The 22,322-nt window shown below is 39.1% G+C and overlaps 1 protein-coding gene across 1 annotated transcript in view; it reads left to right on the forward strand.

The window, feature by feature from the left end:
* KCNQ5 (potassium voltage-gated channel subfamily Q member 5) overlaps window positions 1-22,322 on the forward strand; it is a 513,631-nt gene that overhangs the window by 486,530 nt on the left and 4,779 nt on the right. Inside the window, exons 11-12 of the mRNA XM_042986660.1 lie at window positions 19,223-19,354; window positions 21,178-21,304. Of these exons, the coding sequence (XP_042842594.1) occupies window positions 19,223-19,354; window positions 21,178-21,304 (259 nt within the window). The remainder of the gene's footprint in view (window positions 1-19,222; window positions 19,355-21,177; window positions 21,305-22,322) is intronic.

The raw sequence follows: 22,322 nt of genomic DNA on the forward strand, positions 1-22,322 counted from the left end.
AACTCACAGACCGCGAGATCGTGACCTGGCTGAAGTCGGACGCTTAACCGACTGCGCCACCCAGGCGCCCCTGAAATATATTTCTTAATACAAAATTCTACTGTGCGCAACACAAAATGCGTTATATAAAAGGTCGGCAGGATTTGAAATGCCAGGCCATGCCAGAGAGATTCCATGAGAATTGGCTCACCATAAGAATTTGTGGCTTTCAGGACATTTAGTGTATAGATCCAGCTGAATTTTTAAAATTATTTTTATGACTTGACGCTCCAATCCATGTTCTGTATCTTGTGTCAAGGAAAAAAATCCCACTAGGTTGTTTCAAAACAGGTTGAGTTCTAAAAAAGAGGAAACGTAAAGTACTAGGCAGTGACTTGCTCCTATCCTGCTGAAATATAATGTCAAACACTGATCTTTTGTTTTTTAAGTTTTTATTTAAATTTCAGTTAGTCAACGTACAGTGAAGTATTAGTTTCAGCTGTACAGTATAATGATTCAACATTTCCATACAACCTCGGGTGCTCATCACAGCCAAATGCGCTCCTAAATCCCCATTGCCTCTTTAGCCAATCTGCCCACCCTCTCCCTACTGGTAACCATCAGTTTGTTCTCAACAGTTAAGAGTCTGTTTCTTGGTTTGCCTCTCTTTGTTTTTCCTTTGCTCATTTGTTTTGTCTCTTAAATTCCACAAATGAGTGAAATCATATGGTATTTGTCTTTTTCTGACTGACATATCAGTTTGCTTTGCATAATATTCTCCTGCTCCGTCCACGTCGTGGCAAATGGCAAGATTTCATTCTTTTTATGGCTGAGTAATAGTCCATTGCATATATATACCACATCTTCTTTTCCTTTTTTTTTTTTTTTTTTTTTTTTTTTCAGATCTGGGTTAGGTTTAGAGTTAAGGCCATGGTGAGGCTGTTTGCCTGGTATCCTGCAGTTTTGAGACCTCCCATAAGGTTAGGGTTAGGAGTTAGGAGCAGGGTTAGGGTTCGAATTAGAGTTAGGTTTAGGGTTAGGATTAGCATTAGTTTTTAGGAGTCATGGGTAGGGCTAGGGTTCAGGTTAGAGTTAGGTTTAAGGTTAGAGTATGTGCCTGGTAGCCTGCAGTTCAGAGACCTCTCCAGAGACTAAAACCCCATCCTTCTTCTCTGGTGAGAATACACATGGCAGCCATCCACCAGGCCGAGGCAAGGAAGGAATTTGGGCCTCTAAATACTCTTTAAATAGATATTCAGTTTAAACACTGATCTTAGTATGCTCTCTCTCCCAATGGCAAAAGCTAAAAGCGTACCCAAAGTAACTTACATTTATACTTCCAGGATCCACTCCCTCCAAAACCCAGCTTCTGGATTAAATAAACTGCTGCGTGCTCATCCTGCCTAGTTTTGATCCCTTTGGGAGAATTTTAATCTGTCAGGGAACCCAGAGTGACTCTCTTGCAAAGAAATACCTCTGGTCTTTTTGGCTTTCTCTGTCTCTTACCAAAAAGCCAAAAGAAAACATAAAATATCCAACCCAATATAGCTCTTCAGATACTTAGTCTAATTTCAGAGATCAGCGTGACTGATTATTTACTGCTATTTTTAGTTGGTCATTTAGTATCATTAGACATCGCTTTACTTGATGTTTGGGAATCACTGGGAAAGCAGAAATGAGTTATAAAAGATTTTGGTAAATGTTTGTGATGGCAAAGCAAATCATGGTTGATGAAAATGTGTACCCCTAGAAGATACTTAAATCTTATCTGTAATGACACTCCCCCACCCCTGGCCAAAAAAAAAAAAAAGTGAAATAAAACTTGGTTGCTTCTCAACAGAACCCTCAAGCAACAAACCCTATAAGTAGGGGACCAACCTTCTTTTGTGCCCTGGGCCATCCCAGAGTATGCCTCTTGTCTCATTATAATTGTTCATTGTCACTCCCTGTCACTCCCTGTCTTTCTCAAAGTATCCCAGTATGGACAATTGTATGATCACACTACTCCAGGGGAACCTAGAAGACTTAGGTAATATTAAAGCCCAGAAAACCCAAGAATATGTAGTAAAATTATGCCTGAAGTCTTCAGTTAAAGGAACAGAAAGGACCTGAACAGCATTGTCCAATATAGTCACCAGTGGCCACATAAATCTAATTAAATTTGAATTAAAATTAAATAAAATTTAAAATTCAGTTCATCAGTGGCGCTATCCACTTTTAAAGTGCCCAAGAGCCACAAGTGGCTACTATACTAGGCACAGAAGATACAGTCCATCATCTTTGCAGAAAGTTTTACTGGACATGGCTGGCTAAGAAGTCACCTTGAAATTCTCTGCATTCATTCATTATACCCCTCAAACACCCTAATGTGAAGGTGGAGTAGTTCATCCACAGATTAGTGTGACTTGCAACAAGTACCATAAAATCTTATCTAATGGGAACAGATTAGGTTTCCTAAAAGTCATTCTTAACCCAATTTGTTCGTTTCCCAAGACCTTCCATAGCTTTCTGCTTTTGCCTCACACCCTATAAAAAGAATTGTGAGCTGAATGAAAGAAAATGAAATAGGTTTATTCCGCGAGCTAAGCACTTTAGTGGCAGCTTAAGACTTACTTTTGTACCATCCTCTTGAAACTTGCCTGATTTTTGTGAAGTCCTTTGCAGAATTCCCTTGCTTTTCAGAATCCTTTCTTGGTTCTTATTTTTAACAGGACTTTATTATTTACATGTATCTCCTTTTTGTGAATTTCTGAAGCTTTCTGCTTGCTACTTTGTGACACTCAAGGGGGATGTTTTTCTCTCCCATATCCAGATTCTGCTTACTGGGTTTTTACAAACTCATTTCCAAGTTCCCCTTAAAATTCACGGATTCTCTAAAAACATAATAGCTACACCCAAGAGCTAATAACTTAATTGGAAATATTTGACTTACAGTAATACTTACTTTCTTAAAATACATGATTAAAAGACCAATCCATATAATCAGCAGTTCTGAAAAGGAGTCTGTTGGTATAAATCCCTAAATCTTATGCAAAAGTGTCCTTTTCTTGAATTCAGCTAAATAAATAAGCTGAATAGCAGTTGACTGGAATGTCTTTGGCCAGAATATACCCATTTCTTACAGCTCACCTAAAGTGCTGTTTTATATGTATGTTGCTGATGGCAATTGTAAACCATCTATTATTCATCTCTAAAACAGCAACTTTGTTTTGGCATTTTCCTTGTTATTTCTCGATTGTTTGATTATTTACTATGAGTAGTTGAATATACCTTTTGTCCTCCAGTTGCCCTTACAATAATAATAGTTTTTCCTAAGAGCCAAATTAAAATTTAGATGTATAACAGAAAATATGTATTCCACTGCAAGGATGACAACATGGAAAGCAATGCTACTGCACCCACAAAGAGCAAAATAGGAGTTCTTGTTTGGGTTATTAATATTTATTGAGCATCTGCCATTTTCTAATTTGTAGTTATTTTTGAGAGTAAAGATTCTCTGAGATGACTAAAGCCACTGTTTTAATTTGTCTGGATTACATTCTCCAAATGCACTTGGAGACTTTTTTTCAATGAATGACATCACTTTTTATAGTAATAAACAATGGCTGTTCTTAGACATTTCCAAAATACATCTTAAAAGTCAGAACAATACTTAGTTTTGTGTAATCCCTCCAGGATTATCACAGATTATTCTCAAAATATTATTTAGTGGGAATGCACAGTTGCCAGAGATGTGTTTTAAACCCATAATGGGAGGGAAGATTATACTTACTTTTAACAAAAGTTCTGTATCCTGTTAATGATTTTTTTTTATCTTGTTAATTATTTAATTCAAATAATGCTAAGTCTCTTTTCATTCACTCATAGAAATTAGTTTCTAAATAGAAAGTTGACATTGGCAGGGAAATAAGCAGATTGGCAGGCAAACTGATAAACTCTTGAACTTTCTACACACTCACTTTTCATTATATCATGGTACATTCATCTGCTAGGGCCACCACAACAAAATACCACGGACTGGGTGGCTTAAACAATAGAAATGTATTTTCTCACAGTTCTGGAGGCTGGAAATGCAAGATCAAGATGTCAGCAGGGTTGTTTCCTCTGAGGCCTCTCTGGCTTGCAGGCAGATAGCACCTTCTCACTGTGTCTTCACATGGTCTTTCCTCTGTGTTCCCACATACCTGAGTCCAAATCTCCTCCTCTTATACTAGCCCCAGTCAGGGTGGATTAGGCCCTACCCTCATGGTCTCATTTCAACTTAATCACTTCTGTTATTAAAGTCCTGTCTTCAAATACAGTCACAATAATACAGGTACTAGGGGCTAGGGATTTAACATATGAAATTTGGGGGTACACAGTTCAGCCATAACACATGGCAAGATATCAGTTTTCCTATCACTGTTTAAAAAATATTTTCTCAGGCACAATACCAAAAAATTCCGATTAAAAGTAAACCCACAAATTACCTAGATATGTTCCCTCGCAATATCAAACATCTGGATATTTGAGAATATCTGAAGAGGTTGACTATTACCTTTCAAGCTTGTACTCGGCATTGTGTAAATACTATCTAAGTGAGAATCTTGTGTAATATTTCACACAAAAATTAATATATGCCCATTAATTCAAAATAATAAATATAAATAAATAATACATAATAAATAAGTTTTTAAAGTTATATCCAATACAAGTCTATTTATAAAAGCGTTCTAGAATAGTAACTTTTATAATAATTTTTTAATTTGAGTTGAACACAATGCTACATTATTTTTAGGGTACAGTATAGTGATTCACCTTCTCTATATGCTTTGCTCACCCCAACTGTAGCTACCACCTGTCACCATACAACGCTATACACTATTATTGACCATATTCCCTATACTGTGCCCTTTATTCATGTGACTTATTCATTCCATAACTGGAAGCCTGTATCTCCTACTCCCCTTCACTCTTTTTGCCCAACCTCCCACCCCACTTACCTCTGGAAATCATCAATTTATTCTCTGTATTTGTAGGTCTGATTCTGCTTTTTATTTGTTTATTCATTTGTTTTGTTTTTTAGATTCCATATAGGAGTGAAATCATAGAGTATCTGTCTTTCTCGGTCTGATTTATTTCACTTAGCACTATACCGTCTAGGTTCATTTATATTGTCACAAATAGCAAGATATCATCCCTTTTATGGATACATAATATTCCATTATATATATAGCACATACTGTTTATCCATTCATCTTATGGTATTTCAATTTTTAATTTTTTGAGGACATCCATACCGTCTTCCACTGTGGCTGCACCAATTTACATTCCCACCAACAATGCATAAGGTTTCCCTTCTGTCCACATCCTCACCAACACTTGTTATTTCTTGTCTTTTTATTATTTTAGTTCTCAGAATAATAATTTTTAAAAATACAAGAGAAATGTTTGTATTTGTTTTCCTATACTGAACTGGCTAGATAAATTCTTAGATTTGCACACCTAGGCAACACAGAAGTGCTGTGTAGACGATTTATTAAGCAATCTGCGAATGAGCTCTGTCTGTTAAAATGATGCAATGCAAAGCTCACTTGCTTCTTACCTGCATTTTTTTCATAGAATTACTATAGCTAAGATCAAAGCCATTCTCAGTGAGATCTTCAACAACAACTGTTCTCTTGTCAGCTTGTCTTACACAACTATTTTGGTCAGTTGTCAAGAAATGAATCAGAATACCATACAACCTATTCTTCTTGTAAAGATAATCTAAACAACCCAATGGACATTACTCGGTATTCTGAACAGAAATGACCAAGAAGCTGTTGGTTATATCCTGTTCTTGACTTCTCTTAACATAATCACCACACCTGCTATGTTTGACTTGTACGCACCCTATTGTTTCTGAAGGTCAAACCAGCCTTCTAGAAAACCAAATGAATAAAGTTTGGGAGGAAAACTCAAAGAATTCTCTAGTTGAAGCTGCAGCCAACTTTACCCTGGTGCCATTAGCTAATTCTATCCCCAGCCCCCACCCTCCTGAGAACTGCTCAGGAGAAGTGATCCAAGAAATGACAGCGTCTGTGTGAGCTTGGGCAACTCATGTCAGCTCTCCGTGCCTCGTTTCCTTGTTGGTGAAGTGAGGATGGTAATAGTATTGACCTTGTAGGGTTGTGGTGAGGATTGACATTTGCAGAGCACTCAGAACCGTGCTGGGCACATGGAAGCACTACGTAAGAGCTATTTTAACCTACAAGTGTCTGGGCTCCTTACTGTCTTCCCAGCATGCTGCCTACTCTGCCCATCCTCCACTCAGGCCAGACCAACTCCCATGTATATCATGGGAGAGGAGCACTTCTTTCTCTCTTCTGAGGGGTGCTCCCAACTTCCAAATGTTTATAGCTTTGCCTGCCTGCACCTCCTTCCCCAGGAAGCACTTGCTGTTACCCCTTGCAGGTATGTCCTCACCACCTATGCTGAGGAATCACTCAGAGTAACGCCACTCAGGGCTGAAAGGGCATTTTTTCCACGCAACCATGAGGCAATGTTCCACGTAGATTTCTCCCCCTTCCTCCTCTGGATGAGCTTGCTGCCTTCCCAGGCACCCTCCCAAGAAAAGGACTGTGAAAGGGAGAAGTTATTTCTCCTTTTCCTCCCCTGCCCTCACAGAGGCCTGACTATAAACTCTTTAGTTCCTCCCAAAGGATCCTACACTCTAAAAAAAAAAAAAAAAAAAAAAAAAAAAAAAATGGTAGAGCTTCTACTTTACACCAGACACCAGGATAGACATTAACAAGAAAAATGGATTCCTGCTTAGAGTTTTGAAGGGCTGACAGAAAAGTACAGAGTCAATTATGATGCAGAGCAACATATTGCTACAATAATAGAAGTCCAGGATATTTGGGCACAAAGAATGTTGGCACTTATGTGCGAGATGGCATTCGGGAAGTCTTTCTGGAAGAAGGGGTTTTCTAGCAGAGATCTGGTGACTTGGTAGGTACCAGCCAGGCTATTGAAAAGGGTGTGAGTTTAGCAGAGGGAACTGCAGTTGCCGAGAACCAGATCTGAAGATGGCATTAGAAAGTATATGTGCTGCTCTCAACAATAGCCAAATTGTGGAAAGAGCCTAAATGTCCATCAACTGATGAATGGATAAAGAAATTGTGGTTTATATACACAATGGAGTACTACGTGGCAGTGAGAAAGAATGAAATATGGCCTTTTGTAGCAACGTGAATGGAACTGGAGAGTGTGATGCTAAGTGAAATAAGCCATACAGAGAAAGACAGATACCATATGGTTTCACTCTTATGTGGATCTTGAGAAACTTAACAGAAACCCATGGGGGAGGGGAAGAAAAAAAAAAAAAAAAAAAGAGGTTAGAGTGGGAGAGAGCCAAAGCATAAGAGACTGTTAAAAACTGAGAACAAACTGAGGGTTGATGGGGGGTGGGAGGGAGGGGAGGGTGGGGGATGGGTATTGAGGAGGGCACCTTTTGGGATGAGCACTGGGTGTTGTATGGAAACCAATTTGACAATAAATTTCATATATGGAAAAAAAAAAAAAAGAAAGTATATGTGCTGGTAGGGGGTAGAGAACATAGGGAGGAGAGGTCAGACTCAAGGGAGGAACAGGAACTGTTATAACAAGCAGGAAGGCATGGAGGCTAAGTACAGACGTAAATTTGTCAGACTGGTGTTTTATTCTAATACTTAGAACAATGACTAACCACAGTGCAAGGAACAGATTGGAAAGAGGGGACCATTGTTGTTACAATACCTGGATCTGCTGGGAGCCCAAGCCAGCCAGTCGTGAAGGATGGATTCCAGAGCTCTTTGGACAGGAGACAATGACAGGATTGGAGATTTACTGGTTGAAGAAGACGGAGTGAAAGAGCAGGAGGAATCAGGATGGTACATCCGGGGGGCTAGTCACACAGAGGCTGGCTTGTGGGAAGATGGTGCGTTGTTGCAACTGTTGAGTTTGCACAGTTACGGCAGGGCCCCTCAGGCAGATGAAGCCCTGGATCTGAAGTCCCAGAGAAAAATCTGGAATGGGAGCAAACTTCGTAGTCATCAGCACAAACATAGATGTTTTGCAGAAGTGTCATCCCAAGGAGAGTATGGGAGTAAAGACAGAAGACGGTCACCACAGAAGTTAAGGCTCACAAACCTGCAGGGAGCTGCAAAAGGAAGAAGGCTCAGGTGAAGACTAATGAGGAAGCCAGACTAAGGGAAACTGGTGGGGGGGGGGGGGGGGGCGGAGAAAGGGCTAGCAGACAGTGCCTAGGAGCAGGAGGCCAGGTCCACTGTGTTCAGTGCTGCTAAGAGGTCAAGATGATAAAGTGTGAGAAAGTCATTTGGAAGTGACAACCAGGAGGTCATCAGTGACTTTGGGAAAAAAAATTCAATAGTGGCAAAAGGGTTGGAAGCCAGACTGTAAGCAAAACATTTTTTAGAATTATCTATCAGAATCTTTCATTCTAATAAGAACCTAGATAAAATGTCAAGAATTTCTTTGCAACTAGCAAAGACTCATCAACTCTTCTAAAATTGCTCAGATCTGATCAGCAAAGAGAAGACCCATGATGATTTGTCAGAGTCTCTCAAGTGATTATGCAAATCAGGCCTCTCTGGAACCCTGGGTTGGGTGACAAGGTTTTCCAGTTTTCTTGCCCTTGCATTCTTCCTATTTTGAAAGGCAGCTCAGAACCATTCTCTTGACCATCCCCTAAAATGCATTCTCATCTTTGAATCCTTCTTAAATCTCACTCCATCCTTCAGACAAGAACACTCCACAAATAGAGAAGAAGAGGCACATGTTTGCCGTTGTGGGTTTTTGTTAAATCTACAAGCTGTTTAATCATCACCAGTTCTTAATTTTGCTGATAGCATCTCTGCTATTTTAGCAGAGGTGATGAGTCTTTGTTTGCAAGTCACTGTTAAGACATTCTTGTCAGCCAAGTCCCTGGCATGTTACAGTAAAGGAGGCTGTTAGAAGAACATTTTAGGGATCATTTAGCACGTATTTTTAAAATCAGCTAATATATTCCCTGGAATATTCTTTTTGTTTGTTTCTGTTTTAAAGATAATTGCCTGTGGCCACATTTCGCTCTGAGGCTGTATTAAACTAGTGTTTTCACTGAAGACACACTTACTTTACAGCCTCTAATTTCTAACCTTTTATTTGGTTATAATTTAAACTGAAACTCCCATTCATTGCTATGACTAAAAATATTCAAGAGCAATCAACATGTATGGGTACTTTATTTATTTACTTATTCACTTCATATTGTAAAGTTTATGCAGAATTTTATACTCCTGGGAAAACAAAATTCCCAAATTTAGTTACTGGATCAGTGCTCACAAAATCCTAAGAGGAGAGTTAACCATTTGCAGACTTGTGTGAATCTAGAAGTTCTTGCTTGAGTTCTACTATTCTTAACCCCTTTAAAAAAAAAAAAAAAAAAATGTGTAGGAGAGTCTACCAAATCCTGAATATAAAGCATAATAATAACAAGCATTAGAAAAACAACTCTACATCCAGTGTGGCAGCAGTGTGGCCACAGAACTGGTCCTGTGGCTGATCCCTAAGTCAGCCACATGGGGTTCCTGACTGCCCCTGCAGTGAGGACATCTGATAGAGTGTGTAGAAGTGCTAGTCAGTCCATCCAGGAACTCCTGAGGCTCTTTCCCTGGCTAGTAGCCTGATCTAAGATGAAAGAAGGGTAAAGGAGTTTGGGATATATAATTCTATAACTAATGTTGAAAGGTTTTCAGAGTCTAATGTGTACACAAATGTAAATCTGCATTATTAAATCATGTTTATGTATTAACAAAGAAGGAACATTAATAAATCATCCAAACAGGTAACACATATGCCTTTAATAAGTGACCCAAAATTTCAGGTTCCACAAACTTAGTTATCGTGGCAAACTTGCTCCATGATCAACATCATCCCCTGACCAATCTCTGAAAGGCAAAAGAGGTTGCTGTGGGGAAGTTTCAGTAATTAGAAGGCCCTGTATCATTTCAAGAATGAGTCCAAGGACTCTTACTTTTAAGGCAGATGGATGCTGTATTTCTTGTGAAGAGTCAGAAGTCATGGGGTAGAATCATCCAAACTGGGAAAGAGAGGGATATGGAATGCATATCAGTACAGTAAGTCAATCCAACTGGTCAACATCAGGTAAGAAAAGGGGTCAGCAGGAGAAACACACATCTATGCCAAAAATATAAGATCTGGAAACATAAGGGGCCATTTGTGCAGCCTGGACAAATTCAGTAATATAGGGTGCCTGGGTGGCTCAGTCGGGTAAGTGTCTGACTTCAGCTCAGGTCATGATCTCACTGTTCGTGGGTTCGAGTCCTCCCTCCATCAGGCTCTGTGCCGACAGCTCAGACCTTGGAGACTGGAGCCTGCTTTGGATTCTGTGTCTCCCTCTCTCTCTGCCCCTTCCTCTCTGCCTCTCTCTCTCTCTCTCTCTCTCTCTCTCTCTCTCTCTCAAAAATAAACATTAAAACAATTTTTTTAAAGAAAATAAAAATTTGGTAATATAATCCCCAGAGGTGGAAGTACAAAGGGTAAGGGACTGTCACGTCCTGAAATTGCTTCCTATCGCTAATACTAATCTGAGTTAGCACTCCTGCTGGCCTGAACCTCCCACCACCTTGCTCTCACACACAGTCTGCCCTACCAGACACGAAGTGCTCAAGCAGCAGGATTTATTTTCTTCATCACTGTGTGCCTGCCATCCAGCACAGAGCCTGGCATGTGGTGGGCACTCAATAAATGTCTGATAGGTGAGTGATAGAATCCATGAGTGAATTCTTAAATCCCACGCATCAGACACGCTTGTGGCATCGCTCAGGGAAGCGGCCACACTGAGCTCATGTAAAGAGCTTCTGGCTCTGAACAAATGAGGCTCTTGGATCCTGTCAGAGCTCCCGGCCACAGGGGCTGCTGCCTCCACCAGGACTGGAGAGAGAAGAAACTGGAGACAGATAATCACTGGAGCCTCCTTCACCTCTGCCAGCTCCTTTCCAGCAGAGGCAGTGCTCCTCCGGCACCTAGCACACACCCCAGCACGCAGTGGTAGGCGCTCCACGAACACTTACTTAAAGAAAATCAATCAGTCGTCGCCCGGCACTCCCTTTCCCTTCCGAAAAACAAATGGAATTTCTTAACTATTCCTTGTATGAGACTTCAGGCCTCACGCAGGGAGGGGGTCAGGAAACATTCAGGTTCTGATTGGAGGCCTGACGCCAAAGCACACTGACCCTCTGCCTTATGGGTATGACAGGTGTAACAAAGAAGACCTAGCAACACCCACCATCACTTCTTTGCGTGGGGGCAGGGAGCAAGGAAATCTTTCTGCCATCTCCCTCTTCCCACCTCCATTTCAGAGACTCTGAACCTGAGCTGCACGTTAGAATCCCCTGAAGAGTTTTACAAAATCTCTGAACCACACCCTGGATCAATTACAACGGAGGTGGGACCCAGGCATGGGCGTTTTTTACAGCTCGCGGCCGGTTCCAGTGAGCAGCCAAGCTTGGGAAGTACGGCTGTCCTTACAGTCAATCAAACTGCCTCTTCGGTTCACAGTCGGCTGAGCCCTCTCCGCCCTGCCCGCGCCTTGGCTGCCGGCCGGGCCCTTCCATCTGTTCCGTGGCGGCCGCAGTCACTGCCGCTTGTCTTTCTAATCGTTCTTATCTCTGCATATTTATATGCAATGTTGTTACCCTGATTTAGAGGACTGGAACAAGACTTTTGCAAGATTTTATAACTCATGGCAACAAATGCACCTACATTTCCTTATAAGTGCACATGTGTTTGTGTGTATATATAGATATATTCTACCCAGAGTTTAACTTTGCTTTAGTTATTTCTTCGTGCTCAGAAAATTGTGTGAGCAGACTTCCTTCAGTTTCAACAGGAGGTGCCAGTTTATGAAGTTTGTGATGAATCTTTTTCCCCCTCTAGTGGTACTACAGGGCATGTCAGCTTTGTGCAAGAGGTTTCCTTTTCTCAGACTCCTAGCCAGCTTCTCAGTTCCCGACAGCATCAAAGGAAACCAACTTCAAGGGCTTTTGCTCTTTGCTGCTGCATTAGCTCCAGTGGTGCAATTTACCCCCATGAAAAAAAGAAGCCAGTGAGAGTGTAACTTACTCCTCAGTCTTTTTTTTTTTGGTCCTCCAAAAGACCTTCCAACAAGCCCAGTAAGAACAGTCCATTCACTTAGCAGCTTTGAGAACCTACATTCCAGGCACATGTGAGTGAAAAGAGCTGTATCATATGAAAGGATCTTTGTTGTTGCTGTTATTTTGTGTCAAAATATAAAATCTTAATATTAAGACAATAGTACAACATTGTGATTAACAGTTCAGCACTGGAACCAAACTCATTCCAATCCCAATTCCACATTTACTATCTAACTTCAGGCAAGTTATTAACCTCTCTATGCCTCAGTTTCCTTATCTACAAGTGGAGATAACAATAATACCCTTCTCATAGGGTTATAATTTAAACTACTGCTTGGCATTATTATCTTAATTGTGAAATGTTTCTTAACAGTCCTAATTTTACTCTAGAATGACCTGATTAAACATTCCTTTCTACCAAGCAATATATAGAACATTTTAAACTTCTTTATATGCATGTAGGGTACCACCGAGGTCTTCTGCATCTTTTCCCCAGGCCAGTGCACGGGCTTTTGTTTATTCCTGGCCTGAAGCCATTTCCTCATTGCTCCTGCTCCCCGCATCTCTCTTATCTAAACCATGGGGCAGCAAACTACAGTGGGGAGCCAAAATCCAACCCAATGTTTGTTTTTTGTCAATAAAGTTTTATTAGAACACATCTACACTTAACTTGCTTACGTATTGTCTGTAGTTGCTCTCATGCCACAATGCAAGATGAATGGTTTCAATAGAAACCATACAACCCATAAAGCATAAAATACTTACTATCTGGCCCTTTATAGAAAAAAATTTCTGCCCCTTGTCTACACTTTGAGTAATTCTGGATTTGTGCTCCCTGAAATATGTCTGAAGAACTCCAATTTAATTCTAAGGCATTCTTTCAAGACCTCTACAAGAGCCTGCCTTGCCACAAAACAATGTAAACAACTTTGAGCAACTAGAGTAGCTGATCCCCATTCATTTCTTCAGCAGGCTTTTGTTGAACCTCTGATACTTGCCAGGGATTGTGCAAGACATTAGGGTAAAAACCATAGCCCTAACATTGATAAAGTCCAGTGGGTGAGATACAGTGCCTCAGATTTAGCTACAGGACAATGCATTTGAGGGCACAAAAAAAGACCATCTTTCCCTATAGAGGTGATCAAGAAAGACTTCCTAGAGAAGTCAATGCTTGGGCTGAGTCCAGGACAGTTAGCATTTTAGGTAGAGTACAAAGACAGAATCCTGAGAAATGAGCACTTTGGTGACAAAAACTCCAGGAGGACTGGAGTGCAGGCTTCTTAAAGAGGAATGAATAGAGATGATCATGTGGAGAGAGAAGGTGTGAGGTCCCCATCCATTACCCTCTTCTCTCTTGGGTGGCCCACCCAGTCTCTTTGGTAGAGCTTCTAGACAAACAAACCTCTCGTGATCATTAATCCAAATGTTGGATTATCAAGGGGAGAGGAAATAACCCTTCATTCAAGAACGTTATACAGTCTGGGGAAGGAGGCAAATGTACAAGCAAATAATTACAGTGCAGTGTGCTAAGTACTAAAATAGAGGTTGATATGCAAGTGACTAACTACTTTGGAAGAATCACAGAAATTTCCATAAGAAAATTGACTTTAGAGCTGAGTCTTAAAGATATCATATGGGGCGCCTGGGTGGCTCAGTCAGTTAAGCATCTGACTTCAGCTCAGGTCATGATCTCATGTTTCATGAGTTCAAGCCCCACATCAGACTCAGTGCTGTCAGCATAGAGCCCACTTCAGATCCTCTGTCCCCTCTCTCTCTGCCTCTCTCTTGCTCATGCTGTCTCAAAAATAAATAAATATTTTTTTAAATTTTTTTGAAGATATCATAGGATTTCAGGAAGAGGAAATAGCATATACGAACAATTGAAGTTTATAATTGATTGAATGGTGTTTTGTGGCCCTGCAAGTTTTTGTTGTTGTTGTTGCTGGAACCTCAAGTTCCAAAGGCAGAGTGGAAGGGGATGGGGTGAGAGAAGTCGAGAAAGGCCAGTCCATAAACAGCATTATTATGATATACTAAGGAATTTGATGTTTACTTGACAGGCCATGAAAACCAATGAAGGATCTTAGGAAGGGGGAAAGATGTTCTTACTTTCACTTTGAAAGATTTATTCTTTCAAGGTTACAGTATTGCAAATCAAAAGGAGGGGACAGCTTTGGGAGCTATTAGTACATACTTGGTCTGTCCTTAACAAAGGCAAAATGAATGCCATCATCCTTCATATAAATTACTGGTTTCCAAAATATGTATGTTATTAAACATTCCCTCCACATTTATAAAACATATTGCCCGATTTTGAATTTTCATATCTCACCTTAGACCTCTTCAATGTTTTCATTTTCAACCTACAACAAAGACGGTTAAGAAAATCTATTTGTTGTCCAGGGGTGCTGGCTCAATCAGTGGAGCATGTGACTCTTGATCTCAGGGTTGTGGGTTTGAGCCCCATGTTGGGTGTATAGATTACTTAAAAAATAAAATAAAATAGGGGCACCTGTGTGACTTGGTGGAGCATCTGACTCTTGATTTAGGCTCAGGTTATGGTCCCAGGCTCATGGGATCAAGCCCCAGATGGAGCCCCACATGGAGCCCCATGTCAAGCTCCATGCTGAATGTAGAGCCTGCTTGTGATTCTCTCTCTCTCCCCCTCTGGCCCTCTCCCTTGCACATGTGGTCTCTCTCTCTCTAAAATAAAAATTAATTAATTAATTAATTAATTAATTAAAATTGTTAAAAGAAAATCTATTTGTTTCTATAATAGAAAACCTAATCCTTAATAGGTAAAATGGTTTTGTCACACTCACTGATGCCCTAGTAAATGCTTAGCAGTCCTAGACGGGAGACTGATTGTCTTCTGTAGTGTTTCAGTAGGGCCACATGATGATTATGCAAAGCTGAGTCAATGTTAAAGTTCTTAATAGGCTACACATTGTATCATTCTTTGGGGGAATTGCTTTCCCTCCAATGCTTTACTTACAGATTTGCCTAGTTTCATGTTTAGGAATTAAAAATTGGATTAATAATATTATTTCAATTATTTGAAAAGGAGGGATATATGCAGGGATGGACTGGAGCCAGCCTGTAATGACTTTCAGGAGCTGATTGTCACATTTTTAGGAATTTTGCTGGTTGTTAAATACAGTCATTATGAAAAAGTAAATTGTATAAACTCACAATAAAATAAATTATATTAAAAACAAAAGCAATACATATTCAACACTCACTACTTCCTAATCATTTTACAACATATTACTCTCTCTGTTCTTGAGTTATACACATCTATTGTGTCTCTATGGTGTAAATATGATTAATGATATAATATTGTACATCTCTTCCCAATTTCTTATTCAAGTGATGTCACATTGATAGCTTGAAATGAAGTATGGTAGGAGTATTTATACCACAGAAATGTGCAAATAGTACAAATCCAAATTATAAATATTGATCAAAATTATTAACAATGAATTTTCTTTTAATCTGGCTAGCTTATAAATGGTAAATTATGTAAATAAAATGATCTATGATCTGCTTAAAATATGACTAAGGGCTAGAGTGTAACACTGTCTGTTGAATGCTTTCAAATTGTTCTTCTGTTAAAATATTTGTGAAAGGTAAAGAGAAAAGCAACATTCAACTCTGAGACAAATTACCATAGAGAATTCACACAACTCCCTACAAAAAACAAGGGCAGGCCCCCATTAGGACAAAACAGATCATTCAGTTTGGAGGCATGTGGGTCCACCGCTGGGCAGCCATGCCACAGGCCACAAATGCCTGAGCTACAGTCGGTGGGAACACACTAACTCATGCCAAAGCTTGTCCCTCTGCGTGTAGGGTGGTTTCTACCACTATAGCCAAGAAAAATTGCCAAAGATCCCAGCCAACCTTGTCAACATCTCCAGAATTTATGCCATGGGAAACCAGGAGGTGATATGAAGGTGAGAACAGACAGATCTGGGTGGGATCCTGGCTTTGCCTCATACTGATTGCTTGTGTAGGGACAAGTCTTTGAATCTCAGTTTCCCTAAATACGAAAGGGAAATAAGAATATCTTTTCTTTTTATTTTTTTAATGTTTATTTATTTATTTCTGAGAGACAAAGAGAGAGTGAGCAGGAGAGGGGCAGAGAGAGAGAGAGAGAGAGAGAGAGAATCCCAAGCAGGCTCAATGCTGTCAGCAAAGACCTGATGCAGGGCTAGAACCCACGAAGCTGTGAGATCATGACCTGAGCCAAAGTCAAGAGTCAGAGGCTTAACCAACTGAGCCACCCAGGCACCGAGGGAAATTAAATAAAAATATCTTTTTTTTTTATTTTATTTTTTAAAATTTACATCCAAATTAGTTAGCATATAGTGCAACAATGATTTCAGGAGTAGATTCCTCAGTGCCCCTTACCCATTTAGCCCATCCCCCCTCCCACAACCCCTCCAGTAACCCTGTTTATTCTCCATATTTATGAGTCTCTTATGTTTTGCCCCCCTCCCTGTTTTTATATTATTTTTGTTTCCCTTCCCTTATGTTCATCTGTTTTGTCTCTTAAAGTCCTCATATGAGTGAAGTCATATGATATTTGTCTTTCTCACACTGACTAATTTAACTTAGCATGATACCCTCCAGTTCCATCCACATAGCTGCAAATGGCAAGATTTCATTCTTTTCGATTGCTGAGTAATACTCCATTGTATATATATACCACATCTTCTTTACCCATTCATCCATCGATGGACATTTGGGCTCTGTCCATACTTTGGCTATTGTTGATGGTGCTGCTATAAACACTGGGGTGCCTGTGTCCCTTCAAAACAGCATGCCTGTATCCCTTGGATAAATACCTAGTAGTGCAATTGCTGGGTCATAGGGTAATTCTATTGTTACCTTTTTGAGAATCTCCATACTGTTTTCCAGAGTGGCTGCACCGGCTTGCATTCCCAGGGAAATAAAAATATCTTAAGTGCTCTTGAAGACAAGACATCTAAAGTACTTCACATAACAAGTGGTAGTGTTATTGAAAACACAAACAACAACACCTAAAAACCACCTAGGTTGTGTAAGAATGATTTTTCCCTTCTTCCCACCCACCCAGGCGCCATTAGCTACTCTGACAGTTAGTAAAGAAGTGTCTGGGCTTTGGCTTAGCTTTTCTTTCAGTTTTATCCTTAATATTAATCCTTAATATTAGCCAAATTCACAGATATTTTCTTTTTCTCTTTCTTTCCTTTCTTCTCTTATTCAACAAATATTTCTTTCTACTGTGTATCAGGAACTGTGCAAAGCTCTGAGAACACAATGTTGAAGAAAAATGGTAGTAGTCACAGCCATAGTAGAAGTACTGGTAGTAACAATAGCTAACACTTACTGACCACTGACCATTGTGCAAAAGAGACCCAGCCCTGCTTTCATGTAGCTGACAATTTAGTGTGGGGAAACAGGTATTTAAAAAATAATTACGGCCAAAAATTTCAGAGAGTACATATTTCACTATTTTTTCTCCATTTTTTAATATAGGAGACTGAACCCCAACCAAATTTGGAAAAAAAAAAAAAAAAAGGAACTAAAGCTAAATACTAAGAGGTTAAATTAAAAAAGATTTCCTTGGGCCACCTGGGTGGCCCAGCCGGTTAAGCATCTGTCTTCGGCTCAGGTCTCGATCTCACAGCTTGTGAGTTCGAGCCACACCTCAGGCCCTGTGCTGACAGCTCAGAGCCTGGAGCCTGCTTGGGATTCTGTGTCCCCCTCTCTCTCTGCCCCTCCCCCACTCACACTCTGTCTCTCTCTCCCTCAAAAATAAACATTTAAAAAAATAAAATTAAAAAAATAAAAACAAAAAATATCTCCTTTACTTTCCTGTGAATAACTTTGCTACATATTTTTGCAAATAAAAACAGATCAAAAAACCCTGAATAAAAAAGAGCTTGTTGGAGAAAATGTGGTAGAGAGAGGGAGAAAGAATATTATGGATAAATGATTCCAGAATAATTAGTGTGCAATTAATTTGAAGTTAATAATACAATTACAAGAAAGAGTTTGGGGCTTTTTAACCAGTAAAACAATTTGGATTCCTTGCAATGAGCTATCAGGATAGGTAATGAGTATTTTCTGTTTAAATCCTACATTTATTCCCAATCTTCCCACTTTCCACCGGGGGACAACAAATTTTGGTTTGCAGAGCCTAATTGACTAATTCCCAGCCTGGGATCCATGAGTGTGATAACAGGAGTCTATGAGCCATTTAATGGTTGAAAAAACACTGGCAGGCTTAACATTTACCTGCAATAAGGCTGCACAGACTCATTAAAATGTTATGCTTCTTTGATTTCTTTGGGAATAATATCAAGTTATTGCAGTAACTGGTTATCTTAGGCAACTTGGCTATTATGGCATCATGGGATTTATTGATGAAACATTGTTTTAAAACAAAGGTCCATGTTGGGGGAAGCACTGTAATAAAAGAGATCTCTGGTTCTGAAATCTTAGATCTCCAAGCTCAGTGGATGTGTGTTATGTCTGAAACAAAGGGAACGTGGCTGCCTAATGGAGCAGCATTCTGCAAAAGTAATTTATGAAACAGAATTTTCAAAAATGTCTATACAAAGGTACATTTCTCTAGAGAGAATAAGAGAGTTTTGCAGACACATCTGCATCTGAAATTGCATATAGGTACACAAAAGACCATTTTAACAACTTTTATATTTTTTAAGGAATGCAGTGTGTTATTTCTTAGACTTCCGAGGGTCACATAGGAAAGGCAGGATTGCATTTTAACTTTGATTTTAATTTGAGGTTTCAGTGAACACTAAAAAGGTATAACACTTAGTATTAAGTCTCTTTTTGTGTGTTTTTCTACTCTCAATGTGTGCATCCCATGAGATATTCTTAAATTGCCTACTATAATCTTGGACTTTTATGTTGCATTTCTGGAGGAGCCTAAAATAATTTGATGCATGACTTTTTTTTCCCCAGAGTTTCTCATGTTTACTAGCAAGCTATTTGGGTAACTTCTTTTAGCAAAGTTATGGAGATTAATATGGAATATGTTGCTTTTACAGGATTATGAAATTTCATGTTGCAAAACGGAAGTTTAAGGAAACATTACGCCCATATGATGTAAAAGATGTCATTGAACAATATTCTGCTGGTCATCTAGACATGTTGTGTAGAATTAAAAGTCTCCAAACACGGTAAGCAATAGAAATGAGATTTGTTGTGAAGGAATAGGGATAAAAACTATCTGAGAAGAACTTTTTGTAGAGAAAACTCTTGAATCTCATATTTCTAATTCATTTTCATGGATAACTGCACTTTTTCTTTTAACATAGATTTTTATTGAAGCCTGTAAATCAGGCATTAGAAGCCTCCAACGACAGTATACAGTATCTCAGTTTCCTCATCTGTACAAATGGGACTCATGTTAGTGCTTGCTTCATAGGGTTGTCATGAGGATTGAATGAATTAATACACATTAACTAAATGCTCAAAAAATGTTAATGGTTGTTGCTGATGTCATTTGAATAATTGCCGCTATTGTTGTTTTGTTATTCTCTAAATCCTAACCATCCTTCAAGAATAGTCTTTCTCCTTCATTAAACTTGACCCGACTATCTGGCCCACAAAATCAGACCTTTCCCTTCTCTGACCTCCTACAGCATTTAGAACTACTACAGAGCATAGAAACACTCACAATCTTGGTATACTGTGCCAGAGAATTGGGACTGAAAAACAAGGGGTTGGTTCCCATGTTGTTTCCTGGAGGCAAGTTTATTCCTCTTGTTCATGACTAAGACTGGCCTTTCTCTTCTTTAGTGTCCTGTACAGTGCTAGGTACACACTATCTCTCCGGTGAGCATCTTAGTGAGTGATTAAAAGAAATGAGTTCAATATGTTCCTCCAACCACATTTGATTGTGTTATCTTGAAGCCAGAATGTTCAGTCAACTCAGTTTTTTAAGAGTCTTGCTTCACTCTCAGGCACAAATTACTGGTGTTTGTGTTTGAAGAGTTCTTAAAACACAAGGAGAGAGTCTTAAACATTTGTTTTTATCCCACAGCACACTTAGCCCAGTGGGATATAATGCGCCCTTACTAAAACGCCTGTTCATCAATTATAGAAATCATAATTTGTTCATTCATTCATTCACTCATTCATTCATCCAGCAGGCAATTATTGAGTCCTGAATGTGTGCCAGGCACTATGGACATTCAGAGATTAATAAAATAATGACTTAGTCCTTGCAGAGCTTGCAGTATAATAGATTAGATATGACAGAAGGTAGGCACTGCCTGTATTTCTAGGCAGACAAAGCAAACGGGAATGTTGAGTCAGTACTCCTGATAATTCAGTTCTAACACACACACACAAGAAGACAGTAATCCCCATTTCAGTTGATCAAGTCTCCTTGGAAATTGTTTTAATTCATTCTGTAGTCATGTTACAATCTCTGCCTGTGTGGCCATGGTCTTCCAAGTCCTTTAATAGTACTATCTGTGGCTCCAAGCATTTTTATAAAGTTGAAATGCCACAGAATTTGTAGAACTAATCTTTACATTTCCAGCTCATGCAGTGTATATTCCCCAACTAGAATTCCAAAAGATGGAGGTGATCACTTTCTTATCTGCCTATCTCTCACATATGAGATGTACTGAATAATCTGTTCTATTAACATGAAATAATCATAATTATGATTTTGTAATTTTTTCAGCAAATTCAGGAAATGCCTGGTTAGAGATGGAAACAGACAAGTTATCTTGTAGTTTAGGACAATTTTGCCTCCAGAAGATAGCCCATAAGTGACTTCATCACCGACCGGAGTAATGAAAAAATTAATCTCGTGTGTAATTCTCATGTTAAGAAAATAAGCACATCAACTGGAATAAGATCATTTTTATTTCATCTTACATAAATTAAAGATAATCGTCTTTAATTTTTCTTTTCAAAACACTTCATTCTGGCCTAGGGCAATCTCCACCTTCAGCATTTATAATCAGATCTCCTTTTTCCTTGATAGTGTTGACCAAATTCTTGGAAAAGGGCAAATCACGTCGGATAAAAAGAGCCGAGAGAAAATAACAGCAGAACATGAGACCACTGATGATCTCAGTATGCTCGGCCGTGTGGTCAAGGTTGAAAAACAGGTACGGTTCAACTACATTGGTTAACTTTTAAGTCAGAATATTTTTAATCAAAATGTTGGCAATTAGATGTATTTTAGTGATTAATGTATTTTAAAGACATAAAACCAAGAAAGAGTGAATGAAATTACATTTTTTGTGCATAGACAGTGTTCTCTAAAACACTTGGATTTCCACATAAGGAATAAAAAATTTCATCTCATCAATTAATACTTGAGGCAACTATAGATTTTCAACAGTAAAATAACAAAGATCTATTTTTCATTGTGTTTTGGTGGTTATCTTTTTCACTCTTTAAAAAACAGAACAAAACTTCATTGTAACTATCATGGTACATTGAAAGTTGCTAACCCTGAAGCTGTATCTTCTCATACAAAGATAATCGTCCAAACCAAGAAACAGACTCTTAACTAACTATAGAGAACAAACTGATGGTTATTTATGGTGGCCCGAAGGGGGCTGGGGGAGGGGGAGGGGCGAAATAGATGATGGGGATTAAAGAGTACACTTATGATGAGCACTGAGTAGTGTATGGAATTGCAGAATCACTACATTGTTCACTTAAAACTAATATAACACTGTATCTTAACTATACCGGAATTAAAATTAAAAACTTTAAAAAAAGACAACTGTCCAGAAATCAAACTGCTCCCCAGTCTAATCAAAAATATTTCAAGTATTAATTCTGAAGCATTTTATCCCTTTATTTTTATTTATTTATGTATTTTAATTTACATCCAAGTTAGTTAGCAGATAGTGCAACAATGACTTGAGGGGTAGATTCCTTAATGCCCCTTACCCATTTAGCCCATCCCCCTCCCACAACCCCTCCAGCAACCCTCTGTTTGTTCTCTATATTTAAGAGTCTCTTATGCTTTGCCCCCTGGTACCTTTATTTTTAAATTTGGAATCACCTACATTGATATTTAAGGTCTTGCTTTCATTATAGAAGTTCCTGACCAGACTGCAGTAGAGTCCCAGAATATTTCTTGGAGGAGGCTTAGCCAAAGGCAGCTTGATT

Source organism: Panthera tigris, chromosome B2 (genome assembly GCF_018350195.1).
Source record: "Panthera tigris isolate Pti1 chromosome B2, P.tigris_Pti1_mat1.1, whole genome shotgun sequence".
Taxonomy (NCBI): Eukaryota; Metazoa; Chordata; class Mammalia; order Carnivora; family Felidae; genus Panthera; species Panthera tigris.